The sequence below is a fragment of the Otolemur garnettii genome, unplaced genomic scaffold, assembly GCF_000181295.1.
Source record: "Otolemur garnettii isolate 467f Iridium unplaced genomic scaffold, OtoGar3 scaffold00079, whole genome shotgun sequence".
Classification (NCBI taxonomy): domain Eukaryota; kingdom Metazoa; phylum Chordata; class Mammalia; order Primates; family Galagidae; genus Otolemur; species Otolemur garnettii.
The window spans coordinates 6,149,491-6,161,113 of NW_003852474.1; the positions used below are offsets into that span (position 1 = coordinate 6,149,491).

The following is an 11,623-nucleotide window of genomic DNA, read 5'->3' on the forward strand; positions in this document are numbered from 1 at the left end:
AGCGGTCCGAGCGTCCCGCAGGGCACGGGAGGGAGGTTGCGGGTCTCGGGCCAGCAGGCTGCGCTCCAGTCCCCGCGTCCCGCGCGCCCCCGCGTGCCTTCCTGCCGGCTCTAAAGTAAACACCCTGGAGCGGCGCGGCGGGGACCGGTGCAGCCCAGCGCCCGTGGACGCACCGCCGCCCACTCCCGGCCTCCTCGGTGCTGCGGGCCAGGGTCCGAGCCATGGCCGAGGGTGTGCCGGCCTCCCCGTCGGGCGGAGGGGGCAACCGGGGCCTGCACAGCGGCATCATCCAGTGGTGAGCCGCCAGACGCCTTCCCACTGGGACGGGGGCGCCTGGGGACGAATGGAAGAGGTGGGACCGGGGAGGGGGAAGCGTCGCTCCTGCAGCTGCTGCCTCCCGCGTGTCCAGCCAAAGCCAAGTGCGAGGTCTAAAGGAGGGCAGTTCACCCCCAGGCTCAGAGCCTTTTAATGATGACCCGCCTGAGCGTGGAGCGCACGCGTGCACACACACACACACACACACACACACACACTCCTGCAAAGGCCTCCCCTTCGGGAGTCAGCACTGGGACTGGGATTTCCATCTGTGGGCTCCGCTGTTGGTCACACTTCCCACGGGAAGCAATCCAGACCGGCCCCCCTCCCCGGGGGGCTTGTTGCTTGGACTGTGCCTCCACACACATCTGAGAGCACCTGGGCGTTGGCCGGGGCAGGAAATGTTTTCTCCTAGTGTAAGCTCCAGAATGGGTCGTTTCCTAACTTAAAGCAATTTTTAGCTGTCACAATGCATTCCACATTGTTTGTGAAATTCACTTCTAACTATTTAAATAGCAGAGGAAAAAAGAGAAAGAGAAACACGCTTAGTTCTTGGGGCTGACGAATTCATGGGTTTGTAGTTTTTCAGAAATAGGAAAATAATTGAAACCAGTCCTAGGACCTTAGTTTTATAAGGTGAATAACTATTACATAATATGCGACATTTTTCTGTTTATACATTTCAAGAACTATTTCTAAGCGAAGACTTTCTGGAAAAGTCATGTGAGTGAAATAGAAAAATGAAAGGTGTGTTTGTAATTCTAACCCTAACAGGCCTAAACAATTACCACTTTCCTCCCAAAGAAATTTTTTGATATGTCTTATCTTGCATGAGGGGGAAAAAACCAAAAGAATAAGTACTGAAGCACACACATTTTCAGGAAGCCTTTGTCCGCTCTTTCAGGTTGCCATTTAGTTAGTATATTAGCGTTTTCAGGGACTGAATTATTCTTCAGACCGGAAAGAATGATTAGAGATGGGTTCAAAAATATCTGAACACCCTCCTAAGGCCATTCATGAACTTGACTGGGGCAAAGGCCCTAAATTGTTTCAAATGGTAACCAAAGGTCCTTAGGATGATAAGCAGTGGGTGGGCTAATACAAGTCCCATGCTGTGACTCCCTACTCCTACAGGCCCCTGACCCGCAAGGGCACACTCTCCAAGTTTGGGGGGTGGGAGTAGGGAGGGTCCCCCTCCTCATTGGGGAGGGCTGCTTATAGGTATCTCGTCACTGAGGTGGGATATTAACAGATTGTGGGCTCTGGCAGTTTTAATGTCAGCATTAAAGCCAGCCTCTCTGCTCATAGTTTAGAACCTGACATCCTGGGAGATGTCACAAGATGCCCAAGGAGCCACAGTGGCAGGAGTGGGCAAGTGGTCAGTAGCCAGCTTCCGAGTGAAAGGCCAGGGATGGGCCCCAGTGCTGTCTTGTGGAAGAAGTGTTCCATTTTCCACATTACTTCACTGTTTCATGTTCCAATCTGTCACTTGTTAGGACTCCTACATGTCTTAGAGACATCAGGGCCACTGTCATCTGCACAGAATAAATCCTCCCAGGAGAAAAGTCTCGGGAGACCTGGCTAGTCTCAGGGAATGAAAGTAAGAGAAAGTTTGGTTTCACAGACAGGAACAAAGAGAGAAGTGGTTGAGCATCTGGGGAGCACAAGAAATAAAGAACCTGACTTCCCTGCTGAGCAGACCCAGCAGGTCTGGCTGGGGAACCCCTGACTTCAGACCTTGTGTGAAACCCTAGGCATCATCTAATCCCTATGCATCCTGATCCCTGGTGAAGATTAAATAACTGTCTCCAGTGTATAAATGAGACTTTCAAAACTTTCTGTAGATTGTTGAAATTAATAAAACACAGAATGTATTTGGAAAGGTAAAGAAATCACAGTAGCTTTTGATCAGGCTGAGCCAAAGGTACTGTAATTCCTTCTGTGGGGACTCATGACAATTTTCTTTGTGGTATAAAGGAGTACTCAGAAAACGTGGAAACCCCTGGCCGACTGGATCTGTGTGCTCTGAAGTTTTTAGCAATTATCAGATTGTCCTTCACTCAAAATGAAAACATCATGAATGTTCTTGTTTTGAATCCGCTGTACCTGACAGCAACCCTGGAAAATATTTTTTATTATGCAGTAAAGCAAGTAAAGATAGGCCTGATAATCATGGATCATCAGAGGGCATTTTGGTGGCACAGTGTAAAACCCTGAACCAATGTCACTTGCCAGTAGTTGTGCTCACACATTCCCCATTCCACTTCTTAGGGCCACAGGTGGCTGGAAGCCAAGCTCACCTACAGCAGGTGCTCCGGTCTGCCAACACCGATATCCTTCTTGCTTCCTTCTGGATTTTAGTGGTAGACATAAAAAAGATAATAGTAAGAGCTTCCTCATGTAAGCCAGTGTACTTGTTTTCTAATTGCAGAAACTCTCAGGTGTTTTAGAGTTGGAATTTAAACCTGGGTCTAGCAGGCACTAAGCTGTGGTTTTTGTGACTGTGATATTCATAATTTCCCATTTTTATTGAGACTAAGGACTGAGGCAACTGCTGTTACAAAGCCCTCGTTTAACCCTCCATTTGTCCACTTAATGTATACTGACTGCCACCGGCCAGTCTCTGAGGTCTGGCTGAGAACTTTGGGGAAACAACCAAAGGCCCATGGTCAGTAATGAGATAAATCTGTTGCAGCAAGCAGGCTAAGAGCAAATCTTTGGGCTCCAATCCAGAAGGCAGCCCTTGAGTGTGGCATAGAAAGGACACTTGGTCACACACTTTTCTTATTTCCTTATTAAGAGTGTTATTTGGCTGGGCGCTGTGGCTCACGCCTATAATCCCAGCAGTCTGGAAGGCCGAGACAGGTGAATTGCCTGAGCTCACAGGTTCAAGACCAGCCTAAGTCAGAGCAGAACCTCATCTCTAAAAATAGCCAGGTATTGTGGCAGGCACCTGTAGTCCTAGCTACTCAAAAGGCTGAGGCAAGGGGATTGTTTGAGCCCAAAAGTATGACAACACAGCACTCTACAGAAGGCAACAAAGGAAGACTCTGTCTCAAAAAAAACAAAATAAAACAAAAAACAAACAAACAACAAAATAGTGTTATTTGGCCTTACCGGTCTGCTCAGATAACAATCAGACTCCATAATGTCATTTTGAAATTAGAGGACAATGATTCACAGATATGCTCAGAGCAAATGAGTATCTGTGACAAGAAAGATAATCAGCAAAAATTGAAACTAGAGCTCATCTTAAGAAGTTGTATTTTGTACATTTCCTTTTAGGAGATAGTTCCCTGACTAAATCTGTAGCAGACCTATGAATAAATAAGAAGTGAGTTCGAATTTGACACATAGCAGATTTTGCCACAGCTCTCCAAACTTAGCCCACTGTTTTTCAGTGATACTTCAGAGATAGTGTTTTTCATATGTTAGTGTCTTAACCAAAGAAATATAAATGTCACCTAGACATATGAATTTGGCCCTTGCCATTTCACCAACAGAGAGCACCAGATAGCCAACTTACAGCTGGATGATTGAGGCAGTGGCAGCTGTCTTTAAACCATCACGAAGCATCTGATGTGTCAGGCTCCCAGGCTAAGTTACCAGAGCCTCCCAGAAAAATCTACCTTGTGGGAACCCACACTGGGTTGAATAGTATCCCCTCAAAATTCATGTCCTTCAAGAATCTAGAATGTAACCTTACTTGGAAATAGGATCTTTGCAAGTGTAGTTAAATTGAGGTCATACTGGTTTAGGGTGGGCCCTAAGTCCAATTGTTGGTGTCCTTATGAGAAAGTGCACAGAGATACCGACACCTAAGGACAAGAGCGTTTGAAGACACTGAGATTGGACTGATGCATCTACAAGTCCAGAAGCATTTCCAGCCATCGCTGGCATGGTCTATGAACTTCAGGCAGAGCCCTTTGGCCAGAGACTGTACCTTGCCCCAGGGCTGGGAGCATCTGGGCGATTGAAGGACACCCCTTGAGCAGAGGCCACAAGCACTGTGGGTGATGCCTAAATGCTGTGTCAGCTCCCTACCCGCCAGGAAATAAAGGAGAACAAAAGCGTGCAGCCTCTCTGTCTCCTGATGTCTTACATTTTACATCTCATTGCTATTCAAAGGCTCAAAACATAGTGGCCTGCCCTAAATTACAGGGGTTTAAGAATCATGCAAGCAACCGCTTCAGAGTAGAGAGGATGAGGGAGGGAAAGACATGAACTCATGGACTGGGAAGCCGAGTAAAGCATTGTCCACTTTATAATGCTGTAGATGCTGGTTACAACCTTTACAAAGGTCTAAGAAACAGTGTCTGCGGAACCCAATCATTTGGACTTCCTTGTAGCGTGCCCACCTGCCCCCAAACAAATAAAACTGAAAACCTGCTATGTTGATAATCTAAAAACCCATAAGAAATATGCTTAGCCCCGACCTAAAGACTAAAGGACACATTATTCATATTGATTGTGAGACTGCAGGGTTCCACTCAATAAATTAGACATATTTCATTTATGTGGGGATTCCACACAGGTCTGACCTCTGGTTTTGTCGAAATATCTTGCTCTACAAAAACAAATACCAATTTTCTCCTCCTTGTCCTCCTCTGCCCCCAGGTTGGTTGATAATTTCTGCATTTGCGAAGGGTACAGCGTGCCTCGCTGTCTCATGTATGAGATTTATGTGGAAACCTGTGGGCAGAATGCTCAGAACCAAGTCAATCCAGCAACATTTGGGAAGGTAGGCTGTGAAGATTTAGAATATTGTATTCACTAAGTAATGAAGGGGGGAGAGGAAGCAAGCTCACGGAGGACATTTCGAAATGTATTTGGGTCTATTGGGTTCTCTGTGGGTACAACTGGCTTCGTCTTGGGAATCCAATCAGATGGTCAACATGCCTCACCTTCATGGAAAAGCCATTCTGCTGCCTTCCTTTGTCCATACTGCATAGTGAGGAGCCAGGAAAGATGAGCCCTGGGTGGCACCTGTGGCTCCTCCAAACACTCCTTGGGGAGCCAGGTTTGCTGGGCTGTTATGTCCTGCATAGAGATGTGAAGGCTCAGCGCCACACAAGCTCTGACAGCCACTCTGTGGTCTCAGACAACTGATGCTTCCCACAATTTGGTAGTACTTAGAGAATTCATTGGCTCTTAAAGATTTCCTCTGGAGGTTAAGACCTAAATCCAGGAACTTGTTTAAGACTATATGTTACACAGCAAACATTAGCACATGGACAGTCTAAGGCCCTCTGCATTTCTGAAATGTTTAATGAGCATCTGCTACATGCCGAGCACTGTTTCAGAGGCTGGGGATATAATAATGAATAAGATAGATGAAAATCCCTGCCTCTATTGAACTTATACTCTGATTGTCACAGCCACCTAGTTCAGGCAGGTAGCATTAGCATTTCATGTTCAAGGAAACCAACCAGGAGTGATTAAAGCTGTTGCCAGGCTTGAGTGGCAAATTCAGCCTCTTGAATTTCAGTTCAAAGCCCTTTCTACTTGTTGTTCCTCCTCACATGTTCTTGAATTCAAAGAGATGTTGGAGATCGCCTGGTCCAAGTGCACACCCAATACAAGGTCTCTTGGAAACCACCTCCGCTTCGGAGTCTTTTATGAAAACAGTATGCCCATTGGAGGCAGAGACAGCCACAGGGGTGAGGGGACAGCTCATTTCTGCAAAGAGGAAGGCAGTTCTTCCTCTGGACACACAGCCCCACACCAGGATTTGTGGCTTGGCAAGCAGAACACAGGCTGGAAAAACCCATGCAATTCTTCATCAGGGTTGTGGTGCATTTCACAGCCGGCACCACCATGCCACTTTGGTGGCCTGCCTCGGGCTTCAGTGATCTAGGTGACAAGAAGCTTGCTCACTGGGCCACAAAGCTGCAAGTTCAGTCTCCTCCCTCTTTTCCTCCTTCCTTCCTTCCTTCTTTCTCTACTTTTAGTGATCCCCAGGTGGACAGAATTGGATTGGTTCATGGCACCCTCTCATCCTGGGTGCATGCAGGGCTTGATAACCATCTTGCCTTTTTAAGAGTTTTAGTTCATTTACGTGTATTGTTAAAAAGCCTATTTTTTAGTTTTGTCTAACTTTTTTTTGAGAAGAGATATTGTGTTGTTTGCAATTGTGGGTGAGCTTTTTTACCTAATATTAAAAATTATTTAAATTCAATTGACCGTTGAGTAATGCTTGACAGTTCACACACCCGCTCTTCCATTGATGAGCATTTGGGTTGTTTGCAAATTGTCATTATGAACATCTGTGTACACGTGTCCTGCTGGGCATGTGAAGATCTTCTCTTGGACCTGTATGTCCAGGGGTAAACTTGCAGAGTCAGAGGGGGCATGCCCGAACGACACCAAAGGATGGGGCTGCACTGCTTCCCAAGGTGGTTGCTCCATGTCACTCTCCCATCAGTGATTCTGTGGATCCTAATTTTAGTTTCAAAACGTCTAGATCCTTTCTTCCAATCAAAATCTTCATCCCCGAAACTTCTGCTCACTGGTGGAAGTTCTGCACTTTTGATAATCATAGAATCTTCTAATATGACAGCTGCCCAAATATTTAAAACAACTGTTCACATCGCTCCATCTTCTTGTCACCACCCTCAGTAGTGTTAGCTTCTAAAACTTCACCTCCCTGCCCATCTTCTCCTTATGACTTTAACTATTGATTGGTGGCCGCAAGGGTGCAACCCAGTGCCTCAGGTGTGCTCAGAGAACAGGAGCACTTGCTTTTTATTTTTGGTATCATTGGCTTCTATTTTTGTGTATCACTCCCTTGATTTCACTTAAAGCTGGTGGTCAACATAAACAACCCTTAAGTAATTTTCAAATGAGGTAAAATTAAGCTAGGGCTCCTAAAATGGTTTTGTAAACCATGAAATACTCTACCTACATACAATATGCTGTAGTTGTTGTTATCAGCTTATTATCATCCTGCAGTTAACTATTTGGACCCAAGAGTAGTATCCCCTTATTCCTATTATATTTCCCCTCTTCAGTTCTCTTTATCACCATCTCTTAGAATCAGTCATCAGTAGGTGTCATCTAGCCTCCCCAACCTGGCAAAGCTGCCATGTTTGAAAAGCATACATGGATCTCTCTCTCTCTCTCTCTCTTTTTTTCTAGACAGAGTCTTACTTTGTTACCCTGGGTAAAGTGCTGTGGCATCATGGCTCACAGCAACCTCAAACTCTTGGGCTTAAGGGATTTCTTGCCTCAACTTTCCAAGTAGCTGGGACTACAGGCGCCCACCACAATGCCTGTCTATTTTTAGATACAGGGCCTTGCTCTGTCTCAGGCTGGTCTCGAACTCCTGAGCTCAGGTGTCCCACCTGCCTCAGCCTCCCAGAGCTATACATGTATCTCTTGTCACCTATCACTTCCAGCCAGCCAGAATTGCCCCAGCTATGTGGTCACTCAGCCTATACTGCAATTTCATGACTCAGAATACTGGGAAACTTCATCAGCAGCTTTGCTGAGCCCTGGTGTCCTGATACTATGGCCTTTTCTTATGTACCCACCTACCAGCCTTATCAGAGGGAAGTGGGTGACTTTGGCTGGACAAGCATTGGCAACATTGAATCCCTACTTCCCTTTTCAGAATCTTTTTAAGATCTTGTTAATTGGCTTGGCGCCTGTGGCTCAAGTGGCTAAGGCGCCAGCCACATAGACCTAAGGTGGCGGGTTCGAATCCAGCCTGGGCTCACCAAACAACAATGACAGCTGCAACCAGAAAATGGCCGGGCGTTGTGGCGGGAGCCTGTAGTCCCAGCTACTTGGGAGGCTAAGGCAGGAGACTCGCTTGAGCCCAAGAGTTGGAGGTTGCTGTGAGCTGTGATGCCACAGCACTGTACCCAGGGGGACAGCTTGAGGCTCTGTCTCAAAAAAAAAAAAGTATCTTGTTAATTGGATGTTTCACCTCCACAGAAGTTCCACTGTGCACTTCTAAAAAGACACTCCCGTGTGTGACAACATGCATTTATGTAGCATTTTTCATCTTAATACTCCCCTCAGAACACCTTCCCCAAGATGCCAAGGTACTAACTTTAAGCTCTCCTTGGAAATATGCCTGAAAAATGGGCCTCTTCAGTCAAACTGGGAAGGGGCTCTGTGCTGCCTGGGACGAACTGGAGGAGGGAGGGGAAGGGGAAGCGGATATGACCCCAAAGCATGTTTACAAGAGAAACAACAAAATACCCAATTCTCGCTTCCTCCCTCCTCCCTGGGGAAGGGAGTTGATTTCACACGGAGTTCCTGTGCAGATGTTGGGTTGTTTCTCTCTCTTTTTGGCAGTCCTGGGCATATGATAGGGAATGCTCATGGCTGGTACAAGTGATATTTTACATGGATTAGGGAATTTCCAGACTTCCTCTTTTGAAATAACATTTACTGATGTCTTTCTGATTATAAAAAGAATATATCTCCCCTGTAGGAAATGTGAAAATTAGAGAAAAGTATATATGAAGAGGACAATGAATGCCAGCTCCCTGTCCAGAGCTATAGCCCTATGTGGGTAGTTCACCTGCATATGTGACATGTCACCAGCTGAGTGGGGGAGTAACCACACAGCGACTTGGTTTTCCCATCCTCACGTCCCTCTGGACCTGCCCATAGGGTAGTTCTTCCCCCAGCCACTCAGTGAACATTCAAGCAAGCAACATGGCCCGGCCAGAAATCCTTGCATGCTACGGTCTTGTTGTCACTCTAGTTCACCCATCAGTATTGATCTTGTGATGCTTAAAGTTCAGTCCCAGTGGTAAGAACAAGCCCTTGCCCTGCCTGCTGCAGCTCGGCATCTTGCGGGTTTCTTCATGCCCTCTGCTTCCTCCTCCAACTGGCCAGGTGTGGTTCGACCCCTCTGGGACGGAGGGAAGGAGATAAGAGTGGCTGGAAAGATCTGACTTCATGGCTGCATGCTCTGGGTGCAGTGGACTCCTTATGCCCTGGACCTTCTGGTGAGCTCTTCAGAGCCCTCCTTGACAATGTTCCAGTACGTGTCCCAGGGCTTGGTGAAGGACTCCTTTTTGGTGGTCACTTGCTGCCTGCCCAGCAGTTCACCTCCAAAGGCTGCCAAAGCCAGACTGCCCACCAGGGCCTTGCTGGCCCTCCCATACGCCAGCTCTATCTCATGCATGGCCAACTTCAGGCCACAGAAAGGACTCAGCCATTCTTGGCATGCCGGGGGAACCCAGAACAGCAGCCATTCACTTCTGCTCATCTACCAAAGCCACTGGCCAGCCCTGCCCTCATTGCCCACTGGGAGTCCTAGGCCATTGCCAGACATGAGCTGCAGGGACCTCACCATAAGCTCTTCCAGTAAGTCATGAATCCCCTTCTATGTTGCCTGAGGTGACTGTCCCTTGTTCCTTTTGCATACTGTCACAGGGAAGGGGGGGCTTGTGTCAAGAATGCCCCTTTGTCTTCCTCCTCTCCCCCTCCTGTGGGTGATTACAGATGAGAGCTTTAGGAGAGTTTTATGACCAAATTTTAGTTAGCTGCCGGGAGAGGCAAGTCCATTGTTTCACAATTTACTTCGCTACCTGTCCTCCCTTGTCTTCATGCCTCACTCTTGTGTGTGGATACTATATAGATAGAGGGATTGGAAGTCCTGTGAATGATGGATGGACAGATAATTCATAGATAGAGAGAAGGACCCCCCGAAGACTTTCTCCTTCCCAGTTTGATTTTTGCCTCCTCTGGGCCTTGGGTACTATTAATACATGAGCTCTTATTGCTTCCCCATCTCCTGGTCTTTCTTCAGCTATTTTCATTTGAGTGTGTCTTGTTTCCTGTCAATACCCTAACAAGAAAGAGAGAGAGAGAGAGAATAGACAGATGGATAGGTGGGCAGATAAGTAGAAATAGATGAATAGCTAGCTAGCCAGCATGTAATGTGGTATAATTTTTCACAGCATCAAGCCCAGAATCAGACAGTTCAGGTTGTAACCCTGAGCAAGGTAGCCATATTGTGTCTCAACATCATTATAAGAAAAATGAAGATATTAATAATAGTAATATTAACAATAATACTTCAGGAGGTTCTTTTAAGGAATGAATGAGAAAATGCAGAAAATGAGAAAAGAGAATAAAACAGTTCTGGCACATGGGAGACACCCAAGAAATATTAACTTTTATCAATACTTTTGCCTCAAGGCTCGGCACCTGTGGCTCAAGCGGCTGAGGCGCCGGTCACATACACCTGAGCTGGCAGGTTCTGATCAGCCCGGGCCCACCAAACAACAATGACGGCTGCAAACCAAAAAATAGCCAGGCATTGTGGTGGGTGCCTATTATCCCAGCTACTTGGGAGGCTGAGGCAAGAGAATCACCTAAGCCCAGGAGTTGGAGGTTGCTGTGAGCTGTGTGACAATACGGCACTCTTTCGAGGGTGTTAAAGTGAGACTCTGTCTCTACAAAAAAAAAAAAAAAAATCCTTTTGCCTCAAATAAACACTTTTGCACTAAAATATTTTCAAATGCATTCTACATAATGGCTACAAAATATTTTTGGCATGGAATATTATGCAGCCTTAAAAAAGATGAAGACTTTACCTCTTTCCTGTTTACATGGATGGAGATGCAACATATTCTTCTTAGTAAAGTATCGCAAGAATGGAAGAAAAAGTATCCAATGTACTCAGCTCTATTATGAAATTAATTTATAAGCACCCACACTTCCATATGAAAGCTATAACCCAACTATAGCCCAGGATGAAGGGGAAAGAGGCAGGGGTTGGGGGGAGGTTGGGTGGAGGGAGGGTAATTGGTAGAACCACACCTACGGTGCATTTTACAAGGGTACATGTTAATTCTACTAAGGGTAGAGTATAAATATCTTAAAATAGTACCAAGAAAATGCAGTGAAGGCTATGTTAACCAGTTTGATGAAAGTATTTCAAATTGTATATAAAACCAGCACATTGTACCCCATAATTGCATTAATGTACACAGCTATGATTTAATAAAAATATATACATATATTTTGGATCTACTATAATTCAATTAGCCATATCCCTTATGGGAAATATAAGTCGTTTATGATTTCCCTCTGCTCTAAGCGAGGTAAATTACCACTTGCATCTGATCATTTCCCTAGGATAAGTTTTGGGATACGGCCTACCAAACTGCCTTCTGCAACCAATTCTAACCAACTCTAACCAGTGTAGCCAGATCACACTGTTAATTCATGGTGTTCTTACCCCAAACCATAATATTCCTAACTTAGAAAAATTGTGAGGTAAATATTATAGTTAGCTGTCTCCACTTGGCATTTCTTTCTTTCTTTTTTTTTTTTTTTT

General features: G+C 45.8%; 1 protein-coding gene across 1 annotated transcript in view; it reads left to right on the top strand.

Annotated features, from left to right (window-relative positions):
- The first annotated feature begins 221 nt into the window (after positions 1-221).
- The window catches only part of RFX8 (RFX family member 8, lacking RFX DNA binding domain), a 58,973-nt gene continuing 47,571 nt past the window's right edge, over positions 222-11,623 (top strand). The window contains exons 1-2 of the mRNA XM_023515784.1: positions 222-295; positions 4,933-5,056. Of these exons, the coding sequence (XP_023371552.1) occupies positions 222-295; positions 4,933-5,056 (198 nt within the window). The remainder of the gene's footprint in view (positions 296-4,932; positions 5,057-11,623) is intronic.